This window comes from Macaca fascicularis, chromosome 1, assembly GCF_037993035.2.
Source record: "Macaca fascicularis isolate 582-1 chromosome 1, T2T-MFA8v1.1".
Taxonomy (NCBI): domain Eukaryota; kingdom Metazoa; phylum Chordata; class Mammalia; order Primates; family Cercopithecidae; genus Macaca; species Macaca fascicularis.
In genome coordinates this window covers 134501448-134519724 of record NC_088375.1, presented here as the reverse complement: position 1 = coordinate 134519724, position 18277 = coordinate 134501448, and the positions used below count along the sequence as shown (strand labels likewise).

The 18277-nt window shown below is 36.6% G+C and overlaps 1 protein-coding gene across 2 annotated transcripts in view; it reads left to right on the top strand.

Annotated features, from left to right (window-relative positions):
- Nucleotides 1-18277, top strand: part of AGL (amylo-alpha-1,6-glucosidase and 4-alpha-glucanotransferase) — a 72851-nt gene that overhangs the window by 37290 nt on the left and 17284 nt on the right. For both annotated transcript variants that reach the window (XM_074000855.1, XM_005542615.4), the window contains 6 exons: nucleotides 2831-2967; nucleotides 3214-3347; nucleotides 4039-4214; nucleotides 8518-8620; nucleotides 12496-12721; nucleotides 14536-14647. In XM_074000855.1, the coding sequence (XP_073856956.1) occupies nucleotides 2831-2967; nucleotides 3214-3347; nucleotides 4039-4214; nucleotides 8518-8620; nucleotides 12496-12721; nucleotides 14536-14647 (888 nt within the window). The remainder of the gene's footprint in view (nucleotides 1-2830; nucleotides 2968-3213; nucleotides 3348-4038; nucleotides 4215-8517; nucleotides 8621-12495; nucleotides 12722-14535; nucleotides 14648-18277) is intronic.

Sequence of the window (18277 nt, the reverse complement as noted above, 5' to 3'; positions counted from 1 at the left end):
ATCTAATTTAGAAGGTTTTTGTGAGGATTAGTGAGATCATTCACATAAAACACTGAAAACAGGATGTAACACAAAGTAATTACCCAGTAAATTTTACCTAGAATTACGAGTTCTATCTCTTTCCTTAAGGTCTGTGTAGCTCTTTATGTATACTTGGACCTTAATTAATGTTTCTTGGCCTGGTTTATTATATAAGAAGAAACAGAATATGCTTGTTTGGGCCCCAAGTGAGATTAGGTTGTAAATATAATCCATTCACCTTTTTTTAAATCTAATGGGAAATATTGCATATTTGTTTTATCTTGTAAAGAGAACTTACAGTAAAACATAGAGTAGTTGTAAGATGAGTTAAAGGAATTAAATATTTATCAGTTTAATTCATCTAGTTGGTAATATTTCCTTAGATGTTTAAGAAATTTGCTTTATCACACCTGTATTCCTAGTTCATATAGTTTTCCACTTATGCCTTTTGTTCAACTCTTTCTTTGTCCATCTAACCTATCTTTAAGGACTAATTTAATTCTTGCATCTTTCATAAAAGCTTCTTTAACTATTGCTTTTTACAGTAATTTCTTTGTCCTCCAGATACCCATTGCATTTATTTTCTATACCTCTTACTTGGCCCTTGAAATATATTGCCTTGTTTTGGTAATTAGTATAATGATTTTTGTGAATCTTTATCATTGTGATTAAGAAACAGGCTTTAAAACCAGATTTCCTGGGTTACATTGACTAGCTTTATAACCTGAAGTAAATGCTCTATGGCTTAGTCTTCTCATCTGCAGAGTGGTACCTACCACAGGGATTATGGTTAGGATTAATGAATTAATACATGTGAACAGCTCACTAGATGACACCTAGTTTATAATAAGTAATTGGAAATTTCTAGCCTTAAAACCACACTAAGTAAGTAGGCTGCATACCTTGAGAAAGAAGAATTAAGTTTTATCTTTTTTATGCTTCTTGTTTTTGAGCTTTTGTATTTCCTACAAAACCAAGCACATAAGCAGTTCTCAATAAACTTTTTTGAGACTTTTTGAACTTAACGATATTTTTTTTCTAAAATATTCTCATTTTTAACACAAAATGTTTTGTCCTGTAAGAAAGAAGTATATGTGAGCCAGACATGGTGGCTCCCGCCTGTAATCTCATGCTTTGGGAGGCCAGAGCAGGAGGATCACTTGAGCTGGAGAGAGGTTTGAGGCTACAGTGAACTATGATCATGCCACTGCCCTCCAGCGTGGGTGACAGAGCAAGACTGTGTCTCAAAAAATAAATAAATTTATTTAATTAATTTTTAAAAGATGTGTATATGTTACCAGATTTAAGTAATTATCTGCTTCATTTTCACTCTGAGTTGTTAAACTACTTCTAGTTCACTAAAAAGACCAAATTTGTGTGTTCTCTTTTTCTAGCCTTTATCTTTCTTATAGTTCAGTTTGCTTCTTTGCTAATTCTCCTTGTCTTTCTAATGAAATGATTCTTCTTATCTTTTCTAAATAGAATTGCCCTTACCTGTTTATTTTTTGCTGCTTTATACTAATCCTTTTCCCCTCTGATCGTTTAATATTTTCAGCAACCCACATATTTCCAGCAGGCTGCTAATAGGAGCCTCAGGTTAAATCAGATTTAACTACTTTGTTGACCTTTCTTTCCCCTAAACAAAATGTATTTCCCTCCTTATAATATGGTATATCTAGTCATGTTGGAATCCAGGAGTCCATTTTGGATCTGCGCCTTTCATCCTCAATATCCAATCAGTCATTATGATTTGTGGATTCTTTTCCATATTCTGTTGGGTACACCATATCCTTTTTATTTCCAGTTTTCACTGTATTCTAGGACTAAGTCCTATAAACAAAACCAACTAACCAATTTTCCAAATCTTGTTACCTCATCTGCAAATCATTCCATTTCATTGGTCATCATCAGATCTGTTTCTAAAACACTGTTTTCCTTATGTCCTTCCATTATTCCACAGTGAGACCAAAATTTACTGAGCATTATCTGCTGTCCATGAAAATGCTAGGGCATATGTAGAATATTATTTTATAGTCTTGTTTCCCAACATCTTTATGTTTTAAGTATATGTCTATATATGTGTGTGTATATATATATGTGTGTACATATATGTTTCCCAACATCTTTATGTTTTAAGTATATGTATATATATGTGTGTGTATATATATATGTGTGTATATATGTTTCCCAACATCTTTTATGTTTTAAGTATATGTGTATATATGTATGTGTATATATATACATACACACACACACCTCACTTTGATATTTCACTTAGTTCTAAGTACCTCCCGTTAAATTTCAACAATTCCTTCCAAAGTATACTTTACTCTTATTATCTCCATAGGTGTTCTTGCTCCCTCTGAAACCAGTTCTATGATTTCCTTAAATCTAGCCTGAATATTGATGAACCCACTACTTTTCAACATGAAAAAACATAGGCTTATCACTTTTCTTTCTTGAGATGCTTTTGGGCAGGGAAGCCATGCCAGTTACCCTTGAATATTATAACATTAAAATCCAAAAGAATAAGACCAGTCCCAGAAGCTATGAATCCTGAAAAGCTCTTTATATCTCTTGTGACAGTGGTCTCCTTCAGTATGCCTTTGTAACTTGTCTCAAGCCAATATTGTCACACTTATCTTCAACTATATTAAGCGCTGTTGGGGACTGGATAGCCCTTGTGTCTGCCTCTAATACGTATTCACCCCAAATCACTAGAATAGACACTAGCAGAGTAGGGACTAGAGGATATACGAACAAATTGATGCTACCGATAGTACAGCATGACATGTCTCTGCATTTTCAGGTTTAATGTCTGTATTGGCAGAAATAAGACCAAAGAATGACTTGGGGCATCCTTTTTGTAATAATTTGAGATCTGGAGATTGGATGATTGACTATGTCAGTAACCGGCTTATTTCACGATCAGGAACTATTGCTGAAGTAAGTAGAACTATATTATAGTCCCAAAAAAATCAAGGACATAATAATAAATATTACCATGTTATATATAATATTTAGATTGTTTTCTAACCTGAACTGTTTTCCTCCTTTCTTCATCATCTTTCAGTACTAGTAAATGGAAATAGGGTTTATAGATTACTAAAGTTGCATGTTTAGATTTACCTCTATAAACACACCTAGCCTATACACATACCAAATTAACTTTCAAATTTATTTTTATAATAGGTTGGTAAATGGTTGCAGGCTATGTTCTTCTACCTGAAGCAGATCCCACGTTACCTTATCCCATGTTACTTTGATGCTATATTAATTGGTGCATATACCACTCTTCTGGATATAGCATGGAAGCAGATGTCAAGGTACATCCAACAAAACTTGAATAAATGGGCATATCTGTGTAGAAACTATATACAGAGTCACTTCATACATGTTCTTAAAAAACCAAACCATGAAGAACTGTCATAGAACTGAAAAGGCTTGTAGGTGGATAGTAAATTTATTAGAATCCTTTAGTCTGTGTGGCATACAAAAACAAGCTTGAATATTATAAAATCTGTTCTAAAAGCTAATAAAATATATTGATAAGAGTATTGTTTTATATTGTTTCTGTGTATTCATGGACTTACTGAGTTAATTGATAAAATTTCTGAAACATACATGTATAATTTTTCTAATTTTTCATCAAGAGGAAAAAATTCCACTATTATTATGAATGAAATTTGCCTTTAATGATGAATTTTCCTAAAATGGAACCACAAATTTAAGCGTACTAGTGAGAGCCACCAAATTGATTAGGACATAATTTCAGAAGAACAAACTTTCATTTCTGCCATTTGTTTTACAACCATCTGTGGACTGTAAACCAGCTAAAATAATGGGTGAAATGAAAGCAGTTTTGAAATCTAACCAAATTTTAAAAAATTTTAACTAATGTGACCATTGTTACAGATTGTATAGAAAAATCATTTGAAGGAAAGAAACCAAGTAAAATAAAACTGCTAAAAATTTTTATATTTCTACAAGTAATTAATTCCATCACTTTTGTTACAGCTTTGTTCAGAATGGTTCAACCTTTGTGAAACACCTTTCACTGGGTTCAGTTCAACTGTGTGGAGTAGGAAAATTCCCTTCCCTGCCAATTCTTTCACCTGCACTAACGGATGTACCTTATAGATTAAATGAGATCACAAAAGAAAAGGAGCAATGTTGTGTTTCTCTAGCTGCAGGTAAGGAATTATGTACAAGGTTAAAATATGTAAATCAGTAGTATTCACAGGAGAAAAGTTACAGGAAAATGATTATTTTTAAAAACCTTGTAACGTTACTTAAGATTTTATTTTACCGCTTAGTACATTTCATAGATTTTCACTCATAAAAATAGTGACTATGCATACTGTTTAATTATAACTGTGCACCAGGCATTTATGTGTGTTTTTTATGGCTAGCTGATTCTTTTCTTCATGTTTCTATTTTTCCAACTCTTGATATTCTGTGTTTTTTTTAAATCAAATTTATTTTACTATCTTCTTTTCTATATTTTTCCCCAATTTTAAAAAATAAACCCGGCCGAGCGCGGTGGCTCAAGCCTGTAATCCCAGCACTTTGGGAGGCCGAGGCGGGTGGATCACGAGGTCAGGAGATCGAGACTATCCTGGCTAACATGGTGAAACCCCGTCTCTACTAAAAATACAAAAAACTAGCTGGGCATGGTGGTGGGCGCCTGTAGTCTCAGCTACTTGGGAGGCTGAGGCGGGAGAATGGCGTGAACCCGGGAGGCGGAGCTTGCAGTGAGCCGAGATCCAGCCACTGCACTCCAGCCTGGGAGACACAGCGAGACTCCGTCTCAAAAAAAAAAAATTAAAAAAAAAAATAAATAAATAAACCCAACCTTGTAATTATCAAGAGATCATGTAAAGGTCCCTATAAATTATAAAACAGATGTTAAATAATTTTTTTCATGGGTCTAATTGCAATCAAATGCTTTCAACATTTGAATCAATATACTTTATTCCAAGAAGATTTAAAACCTGAATCAAATAACAAATTCAAGTAAGCAAAATAGACTAAAGGACAGGCTTTTGTTTTCTTTTTAATACATTTCAAGCATATTTCTAGAAAGTACTTAGTATTTGAGACAACTGAAGTTTAGAACTTTCCAAACTAAACTGAAAAATACCAAGTTACAGGAAGAAAGAAGTAGTGTTATCTGTGTAATTCCCTCTTTTACCCTTAAATTTGCAGCTACTTAGACCAGATAAAAAGACTTAGTGATACCCAACAGCTAAAATAAAAATTACCTTTCCATTAAAAATGTTCATGAAACATTCATAAAATGCTGTTTTAGTTCTGTAATTGTGTTTTTAGATTTTCACTTGACTGTTTGATCTCCTGGTATCCGTTGTTCCCTCATGAATCCAATGCAGATGCTCGTGAAACAACCTTAGCCAGAGGGGCAAAAGAAACACTGATGTAAATAACTTGGTTTTAAAGCCTACTTTTTAGAAGCCTGTTACAAAAAGTAGTAATTTCAACCTTTTTGATTGTGTACTGCTGTTGTTAAACATCTTCAAAACATACACTTTAAACGATATACTGATATAAGCTGTTACATCTGACATGCTTATCAGGTATGATATAAAACAAAAACTAAAAAATTAAGTTGATAAGCAAATACAGGTAAAAGTGTGATATTTGCTTCTAGCATCCCAAGGGAGTGTTTGCCTACTCTTTACTTGCAAAAAACAGGACTGTATTCAGATTTGCAGATAGGTTTTTTGGGATTCATTTTAAACTGATTGGGAATGTCTTCCTTTGGTTATAGTATTGCAACAACAATTAAAAACAATGGCTCATACCTGTAATCCCAACACTTTGGGAGGCTGAGGCGGGAGGATCTCTTGAGGCAGGGAGTTCAAGACCAGCCTGAACAACATAGCAAGACCCCATCTTTACCAAAATAAAATTAAAAATTAGCCAGGCATGGTGGTATGTGCCTGTAGCCCTAGCTACTCAGGAGGCTGGGGCAGGAGAATCCCTTGAGCCAAGGAGTTTGAGGCTGCAGTGAGCTGTGATCACACCCCTGCACTGCAGCCTGGGTGGGAGGAGACCCTTTCTCAAAAAAACAAAAAAAAAATTGTAGCCTGTTCTAATAATTGACAAATTAGAAATCACTTAGAAGATATGAAATCTATTAGTTGTGTACTCTTACAGGTCAAAAAGTTAATACAAACATTTCCATATATCAGTGCTAGAGATTTTATAGTTTTGACTTTTTCACAAAGACAGACTGCATATATTTTTGGATATACTGATTCAGACTCACCTTTGAGTCTACCTATATTCATGTTTCATACATGGAATTAAATGGGTCAGACTACTAGGAAGTGTCCTTATGGCACAGAGTGCTATATATATGTTAGCTGCTGTCATTGCTATCATCAAAATTATGTATATATCATCCATATATAAACCATACATATTAACCATAAGTAAATAATACACAGTGTATTTGGGGAAATTTTGTACCATCATTTTGGAGACCACATAGGTAGGAAAAGGGTCTAATTCTTATCTTTCTTAATGGAAGAAACTAACATCTAATTTCCAATAAACAGAAACTTAAATTGTGAAGTACACTCGGGAATTGCCAAAACTTTCTTTTAGTCAAATTCTTTCACTTTTCAATTTACATATTAATATTGGTTTTTTATTTCAGTTATCAAATATTTATAGGGATATATTATATACAGTTACAATTTTCAATGAATACATACTTGTTGGTGAACAAGGTAGATGAGATTTCTACTCATAGGTCTTATTTCCTACTGGGAAGATACATTCATTCAACAGGGAGCAAACAAGATAATTTTCAAATAGCGTTAAGTGCTTTGAAGTTAGTTATAAATGAATGCTGTGTATATTTTATTTGTCCTCAGTTTCCCCAACCAAAATATGTGTGATATTTGTGCTTTAGCATAATTTTTTTTCTTTTGAGACGGAGTTTCACTCTTTTTGCCCAGGCTGAGTGCAATGGTGTGATCTCGGCTCACTGCAACCTCCACCTCCCGGGTTCAAGCAATTCTCCTGCCTCAGCCACCCAAGTAGCTGGGATTACAGGTGCCCACTACCATGCCTGGCTAATTTTTTGTATTTTTAGTAGAGACGAGGTTTCACCATGTTGGCCAGGCTGGTCTCAAACTCCTGACCTTAGTGTTTTATAAGAAACCAAACTCAATCTTTAAGTAAAATTTTAGATTGCACCATTAATCATACTATTTTATCTTGTATATAAAAGCTCCAATTACCTAGAATGTTCAAGTTATTTGGCACATTAAATCCTTGTTTTTGTCTGTAAAATTAATTTTAAGTGACAAGTAAAATTGTACATATTGTATACAGAATATAACACTTTTTTTTTTTTTTTTTTTTTTTTGAGACGGAGTCTTGCTGTGTCGCCCAGGCTGGAGTGCAGTGGCTGGATCTCAGCTCACTGCAAGCTCTGCCTCCCGGGTTTTTACGCCATTCTCCTGCCTCAGCCTCCCGAGTAGCCGGGACTACAGGTGCCCGCCACCTCGCCCGGCTAGTTTTTTGTATTTTTTAGTAGAGACGGGGTTTCACCGTGTTAGCCAGGATGATCTCGAACTCCTGACCTCGTGATCCGCCCGTCTCGGCCTCCCAAAGTGCTGGGATTACAGGCTTGAGCCACCACGCCCGGCCATAACACTTTTAAGTTATTTTAAATTAGTGGGAAATTTGATAATAAATGTTGACTCAAGTGATAGATCAATAAGTATACTTAATTAGGTATCATTAAGTTAATAATTTCATGTTTTGATTTATTTATTATCCTTAAGTTCAAGGTAGCGTCTTTTTAAATATATAATTAATATTTAGTGTTTATGTGTTAAGTATTTGATCTCCGATTTTACTCTTTAAATTTAATTTATAAAAGAAAGTTTGGCCAGGTACAGTGACTTATGCCTATAATCCTAGCACTTTGGGAGAGCAAGTTGGGCAGATCACTTGAGCTCAGGAGTTCAAGACCACCCTAGGCAACATGGCAAAACCTCATTCTCTACAAAAAGTATGAAGACTAGCCAGGCACAGTGGTGTCCACCAGTTACTCCCAGCGACTTGGGAGGCTGTGGTGGGAGGATGGCTTGAGCCTAGGAGGTGGAGGTTACGGTGACCCAAGATTGTGCCACTGCACTCCAGCCTGGACAACAGAGCCAGACCCTCTCTCAGAAAGAAGAAAAGTTTACCTGTGTATTCACACCTCAATTTAGATAAGTATCCCTCTATAGCAGTGGTTCTTAATCTTATTTAGGTCATAGATTCCTTTAGGAATCTGATAAGAGGATGGAATCTCATTTGACAAAAGTTAGCACAAATAATTTTAGATGGTTTTAGAGGATTTGCAGGTACCTGTCTTGTACCCCCGGTTTAGAGGAACTGTTCTATAGTAATGGAGTTCATAGGTTTGTGTGTATTATTCTGGTTAACGTATTATTTTGTTGTGTTTTCTGTTAGGCTTACCTCATTTTTCTTCTGGTATTTTCCGCTGCTGGGGAAGGGATACTTTTATTGCACTTAGAGGCATACTGCTGATTACTGGACGCTATGTAGAAGCCAGGTAGGAGATCCTCTAAAGTGTTGTACTGCAAGTTTATGTCTGAATGTCTTTTACGTGTTCTTCAAGCTTTCCTTCTTACCCATCTTTTCTCAACATTTGGTAGCTGTATTTTCTTTAGGTATTTTTTATTTTGTTTTTGTATGTTCACTTAATAGGATCATAAAATTTCAAAGGGGTGAAAATCTTTGAAGTCACTAAGTTCTAGTCCTTCATATTACAAGACAGGTTATCTTTAGCATTAGCTAATTTATTTCAACAAAACTAAAAATGTTATAACAGTTTTATGCCTTCTATAGTGAAGGCATTGCTAGTCTTTCAGTCTTGCAGAATTATAATATCAAGTTTTCCTCTATTTGTTGTCAAGCCTTGTAACCTTGTTTTATGTTTTCTAGACTTAAAATGGTTTATTTTTGTTTTTTTTTTGTTTTTTATTTTTGAGACAGAGCCTCGCACTGTCGCCCAGGCTGGAGTGCAGCGGCACAATCTCGGCTCACTGCAACCTCTGCCTCCGCCTCCGCCTCCCAGGTTCAAGCCATTCTGCTGCCTCAGCCTCCTGAGTAGCTGGGATTACAGGCGCCCGCCACCACGCCCGGCTAATTTTTGTATTTCTAGTAGTGATGGGGTTTCGCTGTGTTGGTTAGGCTGGTCTTAAACTCCCGACCTCATGATTCGCCTGCCTCGGCCTCCCAAAGTGCTAGGATTACAGGCGTGAGCCACCATGCCCGGCCCTAAAATGGTATTTTTTTAATGTCACAATAATATGAATGAACTTATTGGAGGTTGAAAGGAAAGCGCTACAGCAGTGCCACTCAAAATGCGTTCCACACATCAGTAGTGTCACCCTCACCTGAGAGCTTTTAGAAATGCAGATTCTTGGACCCTATGCCAGGCCTCCCAAATCCAAACCTGCACATAGAGAGAGTAGGGTTGTTGGGCAGAAATCTGTGTTTTCACAAGGTCTCTGGATGATTATCAACAAGCTAAGGCTGAAGTTTGAAAGCACAGGTCTAAAAGTTAAAACTTTTAGCAAAAAGGCATTTATATGATACCTTGTTTTGATACCATCAGGAAAATAACTGAAATTTGTGTCCTTACATGCCAAAATTTTATTTTTGATACTTTTAAAACTGAAGTTTTTAGGTGGGCATCTGAAATGAATTGCATTTTTGCTAGTCGGATATAAGACCTTTTCTTACTATCATTATGGAGCTATAGAAATTTAGGAAGCTGTTTGCTTCTTCTCTAAATGCCCCTGAATTACTAATTTAGAAGAAGGAAATGGAACATCAGCATTCAGCGTAGTATAGTGATTAAGAACTCCGGCTTTAGACCAGACTGCTAGCTTCTAATCCTGGTTCCAAACTACCAGCTGACAAATTACCTCACTGGGTACTTGTGAGGATCAAATGAACACATACAGTTAAGGTGTCTCGAATAATATCTGCCACATGCTGAACATTTCATAACTGTTAGTTTTTATCATTATTAATATTGTTTAGGCTCCCAATTATCACTTCTATGCAATATCACAAATTTCCGCTGCTTAATTTTACATAGGACTGTCTAGATTATTGGTTAGCAAACTATGGCCTATCACCTGTTTTGTATGGCCTGTGAGCAAAGAATAACTTTTACCTCTTTTTTTTTTTCTTTTGAAACAGACTCTCGCTCTGTCGCCCAGGCTGGAGTGCAGTGGTGCGATCTTGGCTCGCTGCAAGCTCTGCCTCCCGGGTTGATGCCATTCTCCTGCCTCAGCCTCCCAAGTAGCTGGGACTACAGGCGCCCACCACCATGTCTGGCTAATTTTTTGTATTTTTAGTAGAGACCGGGTTTCACCATGTTAGCCAGGATGGTCTCGATCTCCTGACCTTGTGATCTGCCTGCCTCAGCCTCCCAAAGTGCTGAGATTACAGGCGTGAGCCACTGCACCCAACCAGAATAACTTTTACCTTTTTAAAAGGTCATTTAAAAGAAGAAGAAAGCATATGCTACAGAATTCATATATGTCTCACAAAGCCTAAAATACTATATGGCCCTTTATAGAAAAGGTTTGCCTACCCCTGATCTAGAGGTGATTCCCAGAGAATAATATATTATCCCAGAGGATATTTGTTAGGGTAGTGCTAGCTGCCGTAAATTATAAACACTTAAAATCTTAATGGCTTTTCACAAATCAGATTTATTTCTTGCTTGTAGTCATAGATGCATGCTCAGTAAGCAGCCTTCCACATACTGATTCATGGAAGCAGGTTTCTTCCAGCTTGAGGATCTATCAGTTTCCATGGCTTCTGGGGCCTCTCCAGGAGGCAAGCAGAGAGGGAAAGAGAGCTGGGAGAACACACCTCTTCTCCATACACTTACCATGCATCAGTTCTGGCCACAACCAACTGTAAGATTGGTTGCGAATTGTAGGAAATTCGTTTTAGTGGACATATACCTCTACCTCAGATGGTTCTACTTCCTCCCTCTACAGAAGTCATCATGAATCAGAGGTCATTTTGTTAAAGTGTACAAGGTTGTTCCAGATGGTTAAGATTGCTAGCACCATGGCCCGGTGTGGTGGTTCACACCTGTAATTACAGCACTTTGGGAGGCTGAGGTGGGCAGATTGCTTGAGTCCACGAGTTCAAGACCAGCCTGGGCAACAGGGTCTCTTAAAAAAAAATACATATATATATACACACACACACACACATATGTATACATACATACATACATATATACACACACACATACACACACACTATCCTGACCTTTTATTAATTGAAAGTGTCACTGTCTATACTAATGTTTTTGTTCTTTATAAATAAAAAGTTTCCCATTGCATTACTGTTTAAAAAATGGGCATTAAATTGAGACATAGAATTAATAAAAATTTCTGAATGGTTTAGCCAAAAAGCAGTAAGACCTAGACATTTTAAATGACATTTCCAAGGTCACACAGATGGCAAAGCTAGGATTTAGACTTCAGCCTTCTTATTTCTTAATTTCATGCTGTTTCTAGAGTGCCATGCTGTCTTACAAACTAAATTTTGATTTGGTATATAATAGTAAAATAACGCTTTAAAACATAAACTGTCTTCTACCAGTTTGTTTTCTTTCTCTCTCTTTCTTTCTTTCTTTCTTTCTTTTCCTCCCTCCCTTCCTCCTTCCCTCTGTCCCTCCCTCCCTCCCTCCTTCCTTCCTTCCTTCCTTTCTTTTTTTTTTTTTTTGATAGAGTCTCGCTCTGTCGCCCATACTGGAGTACACTGGCACAATCTCAGCTCACTGCAACCTCTGCCTCCCAGGTTCAGGCAATTTTCCTGCCTCAGCCTTCTGAGTAGCTGAGACTACAGGCATGCACCACCATTCCCAGCTAATTTTTGTATTTTTAGTAGAGACAGGGTTTCACCATGTTGACCAGGCTGGTCTCAAACTCCTGACCTCAGGTGTTCCGCCAGCCTCGGCCTCCCAAAGTGCTGAGATTACAGGTGTAAGCCACCATGCCCGGCCAGTTTGTTTTCTTATATGTTTGTTTTACTCTTGGTTTCTGCTATTTAAAATAATAAAGTTCATGTTTAATAGTTACTTCAATTTTGAAATACCATAGACTTCAAAAGTAGAATCTGGAGCTATGAGGTACCTTAAAAATCACCCAGTCCAACCTCACATGAAAAAACTGTATCAGAGAGGGAGTCACACAGATTGTTAGCATAAAATTCTAGGCTAGAATCAAGGTTCCTGACTTTAATTCAGTACTTACTCTATCATGTTATGACTACTTTCTACATGAAAATATAAAGAAATAGGTCAAGAGAGAAAATGCATTCAAAGTATAGTCACCGAAAGTGACTGTTTTGTTTTCATTTCTGATCCACTTAATTCTGTTGTTTTAGGAATATTATTTTAGCATTTGCTGGTACCCTGAGGCATGGTCTCATTCCTAATCTACTGGGTGAAGGAACTTATGCCAGATACAATTGTCGGGATGCTGTGTGGTGGTGGCTGCAGTGTATCCAGGATTACTGTAAAATGGTTCCAAATGGTCTAGACATTCTCAAGTGTCCAGTTTCCAGAATGTATCCTACAGATGATTCTGCTCCTTTGCCTGCTGGCACACTGGTAAAGATATTTCTTAAAATAATTTTTTTCTGAAAAATGACTTTTAGTTTCTAATGTAAAAATAAGTGTAATTAAGAATCCAAATCTTAAGAATTTTTCAAATGTCAGTATTGATTTGGCACCTGCTGGTACTGTAAGTGATTCGTCTTTGCCTAAAGAACTTTGCAACATGGTAGAAGAAATGATGATGTGTACATAAATATGGCCATTGCAATAGAGTGTAGAGGAAGTGTTGTGTAGTCTCTTAAAAGAAAGAGAAGCTCCAGTAAGTAGGTCTCAGGGAGAACCTTAGAAAGTAGCTAAAGTTTCACCTAAATGAGCCATAAAAGGTGAGTAGGACTTTAGGAGAGATGGGGAAGGTTGTTGGGAGACATTAAAGATGAAAAGAAGCCGGGTGTGTGGCAGACACCTGTAATCTCAGCTTCTCAGGAGGCTGAGGCAGGAGGATCACTTGAGGCCAGGAGTATGAGTCCAGCCTAGGCAACATAGCAAAACTCAGTCTCTTAAAAAAAAAAAGAAGAAGAAGAAGAAGAAAGGAATAATAAGGTCGCATAGTGGATTGAAGCACAGTCTGGGGGACATAGTACTTATCGTGCTTTTATAAGAGCCTAGGCTCTTATAAAATACTTTTTGTGAAAAAGTCAATCTGGTTTGGCTTTTTGTGTACTATATCTGCAGGGTGGTAAGAGATTATGGAAAGGGTGAGCCAGGTTATGGAGAGCCTTGACTACCAATCCAGGGAGCTTAAAGATTATCTTATGAACAGTGAAGAATGGATAGACATTTTTGAGTGTTTATTTCCCCAATCAAGAATGAACAATAATGCTATACTTTTGCTACTTCTGATAGGCCTTTATATGAATAGTTTGGTATATATGACTGGGGGGTGGGGAGGGGTAGTAGCTGTGTAAGCTACTTCAGGGCTAGCATATATTTGTGTCCTCATGATATTTATTTATATCATGAAGTACTCAAAGAACATTTGTCCAAAATTTTTTTTTATTTGTCCTCTGTTATCGACGGACATTTCCGTTACAATGAATATAGAGGTTCATGCTATCAGGCAGGTAATTATTTTACACATAAGTATTTGTTTTCTCACAGTTTATCCAAAAGTATTTATTCACAGCTTTATAATTTTTATAATTACTAGTAGAATTTTTATATTGTAGAGTTTTGGTTTTATTCAGAGTCTTTAAAATGAAACATAATAAACAAGTAAGGACTCTAAACATTTTGCTTCTATTTAATATTCTTTACCTTATTTTTAAAAATATAATTGTATATTTTCCCAGGTGTCATCCTGAGCATCACATTTATTGTTTATATGGGTAAAGAAAATGACTTACGAATTCTTTACATTCACTGGGGTATTTTCCAAAGTCATTATGGATCTTCAAATTTGAGAGTTCCCCTTTAGCACATAATTTATCCCCATTACCTATGTATGCAGATGAGCAAGAATAGCAATACCAATTTAAAATTCAGAAGCTGGATAACAAGCTAGGTTCATTTATTAGCTGAACAGATCTCTTTAATAGAAACTGTACAAGCTCTCTAGATTCATTTTTGTATATCAACAGATTATTTTATGTCACAGACATGAATAGTCAAAACTACTGATGTTAAATATTAGTATGCTCATCTGTATTATTTGGTATATAGGAGCTGCTTCTTCCCTGGCCTCACCCAATTCCTACTTCTCACTCCAAATGAAACTATATATTTTCACATTACTTCAGTTGTCAGATTTGGGGGAAAATAAGAAAAATGTAATTTTGAACAGAGGTAACACCCAATTATGTCTCAAACAGGATCAGCCATTGTTTGAAGTCATACAGGAAGCAATGCAAAGACACATGCAGGGCATACAGTTCCGAGAAAGGAATGCTGGTCCCAAGATAGATCGAAACATGAAGGATGAAGGTACAGAACTTTAACTAAAATAGTACACATTTATCGAGATGATGAAATTAAACCTTGTAATTGTTCACTTAATAAATATTTATTTGTAAGCCAAACCTCACAGTATAATGATGAAAAAGATTAACATAGTTCCTGATCTCACCAAGTTTGTAGTTTCTAGAGGAAAGATAAAATTTTATGTCTTTTGTCAGCCAATTTGAAAGATAATTTTGGTGGTTTCGTTTATAACTATAATGATCACCATGAACTGAACTGCATGCTTACTATGTGCTAGGCATTGTGGTGACTACTTTACCTATGTTATTACCATTTAACACTCCCCAAAACATTGGGAATGAGTGATATTGTTTCCATTTTTACTAAATGAAGACTGAAGCAGAGTAGCTTGCCCAGAGTCACATAGCTACTAAGTGGTAGAGGTAGACTTTACTCATGGTCTGTCTCAAGAGCCTAGGCACTTATAAAATACTTTTTGTAAAAAGGTTTGTTTGTATGTCGTTTTAAAATAAATGTGCTTTTCTAACTTCTCTTGAGTTTGTAATGTTCCTCATCTCATGGCACACTATCATTGCTGCCAATGCAAGGCTAATAGTAATTTATTTCATTTTATTCCCCATTCCCCTTAGTCATTCCAATGGTTTATTGTATATTATTTTGTAAAACATGCATTGTATATTATTTTGTAAAACATGCATTGTTTTATGTTCATGTGGGTTTTTTAAACTTTATAATTTTGAAAGATTAGACTCATAAGAAGTTGAAAAAATGATACATAGTATGCCATGAACTCTTCACCCAGTACAGTATCAAAATCAGGAGATTGACATCAGTATATTTTCAACTTTTACCAGTTTTTACATTCACATGTGTGTGTATGTGTATGTGTAGATGAGTGCAATTTGACCCCATGTATAGCTTCATGTTGCCACTGCCATAATCAAGATACAGAACTGGTCCATCACCATAAAGATCTTTGTGTACCCTTTTGTGGTCACACCTAACCACTCCACCCCCAACCCTGGTCTCTGGCAGCTACTAATCTGTTCTGCAACTCTATAGTTTTGTCATTTTGAGAATGTTATATGAATGAAACCATATACTATATAACCTTTTGAGATTGATTTTTTTCACTGTGCATAATACCCTTAAGATCCATTCAAGGCCGGGCGCGGTGGCTCAAGCCTGTAATCCCAGCACTTTGGGAGGCCGAGACGGGCAGATCACAAGGTCAGGAGATCGAGACCATCCTGGCTAACATGGTGAAACCCTGTCTCTACTAAAAATACAAAAAACTAGCCGGGCGAGGTGGCGGGCGCCTGTAGTCCCAGCTACTCCGGAGGCTGAGGCAGGAGAATGGCGTGAAACCCGGGAGGCGGAGCTTGCAGTGAGCTGAGACCCGGCCACTGCACTCCAGCCTGGGCGACAGAGCGAGACTCCGTCTCAAAAAAAAAAAAAAAAAAAAAAAGATCCATTCAAGTTGTTGCATTTATCAATAGTTTATTCCTTTTTATTGCTGAGTAGTATTCCCTTTTATGCATATACCAGTATTTATTTAACCATTCATCCAAACCATTCATCCATTGAAGGACATTTGGGTTGTTTTCATGTTTTAGCTAATACAAGTAAAGCTACTATGAATATTCATGTACAAGTTTTTGTGGGACACATAGGTTTTCATTTTTTCTGGGATAAATGTCCAAGAATGGAATTGGTTCATATAGTAAGTATATGTTTTGTTTTAGAAGAAACTGCCAAACTATTTTCCAGAGTGTTTTACCATTTTAATAAATGGTGGTACCCCTTTCTTTTAAGCTGTTCTGATAGCTTCATGACCACTACCAACTGTGTGTGGTGGGGTGGGGGCGGTCTGAGATGGAGTCTCGCTCTGTCCCCCAGCTGGAGTGCAGTGGCGCAATCTCAGCTCACTGCAATCTCCGCCTCCTGGGTTCAAACGATTCTTGTACTTCAGAGTAGCTGGACTAGAGGTGCATGCCACCACACCTGGCTAATTTTTTGTATTCTTTGTTGTTGTTGTTGTTGTTTTAGTAGAGATGAGGTTTCACCATGTTTTGGCCAGGCTGGACATTGTGGTTTTAATTTGCATTTCCCTAATGGCTAATGGTGTGGAATATCTTTTCATGTGCTCATTTGCCATCCATCTTCCCTCTTTGCTGAAATGTCGGTTCACATATTTTGCACATTGTCTCTTTCTTTATTATTTTTCAGAGACAGGGTCCCACTCTGTCACCAAAACTGGATGGTAGTGGTGCAGTCATACCTCACTCAACCTCTAATTCCTGGGTTTAAGCAGTCCTCCTGCCTCAGACTGCCAAGTAGCTGAGACTACACGTGTGCACCACTGAACCTGGCTAATTTCTTTTTTAAATTGTTTTGTAGAGATGGAGGTCTCCCTATGTTCCCCAGGCTTGTCTTGAATTCCTGACCTCAAGCAATCCCCCTGCCTTGGCTTCCCAAAGTGCTGGGATTATAGGCATGAGCCACTGAGCCCAATCCATTTTATAATTGTAAATTTTGTCCATTTTATAATTGTATAATTGGAGTGCTCTTTTTTTGTTGTTGTTGTTATTGTTGTTGTTTTACTATTTTTTTTTATTGTGGTAAAATAGACATAATGTATATTTACCATTTTACCATAACAGTTACAATTTTAGCCATTTTAAGTGTACAGTTCAGTGGCTTTAAGTACAGTCACATTGTTGTGCAACCATCATCACTGTCCACCTCCAGAACTTTGTCATCATTCCTAATTGAAACAGTAACTCCTCATTATCTCCTTCCCCAGCCCCTGGAACCACTATCCTACTTTCTGTCTCTATAAATTCAGTTATCCTAGGGACCTCATATAAGTGGAATCATACAGTCTTTGCCCTTTTGTACCTGGCTTATTTCACTTAGCATAATTATATTTTTATCAATACATAAGAGTTGTACATACTTAGCATAATTCTTTTGAAGTTCAGCCATGTTGTAGCAGATGTCAGAATTTTATTCCTTTTTTTGTCCTTTTTGTGATAAAAAACACATAACTTTAAATTTACCTTAGCCATTTTCAAATGTACAATTCAGTAGTGTTAAATATATTAACATTGTTGTGGAACAGATCGCTAGAACTTTTTTACCTTGCAAAACAAACTCGATACTCATGAAATACTAGTTCCTCCTCCTCCATCCCCACTCTTCCCATGCCTTAGTAACCACCTTTCTACTTTCTGTCCCTATGATTTTGACTACTTTAGATACTTTATATGAATGAAATCATGCAGTATTTGTTCTTTTGTGACTGATTTTTTCCACTTAGCATAATGCCAAGGTTCATCTCCATCTCATAGCATGTGAAAGGATTCCCTTATTTTTCAAAGTGCATAATATTCCATTGTGTGCATACATTTTCTTCATTCATTCATTGTCAATGGGCATTTTATTGTTTCCATCTCTTGGCTCTTGTGAATAATGCTGCAGTTAACATGCGTATGCAAATATCTCTTCAATATCCTGCTTTCATTTTTATGTATATATACTCAAAGTGGAATGCTAGATCGTATGTTATTCTATTTCTATTTTTGAGAAACTTCTATAATATTCTCCATAATGGCTGCAATATTTACATTC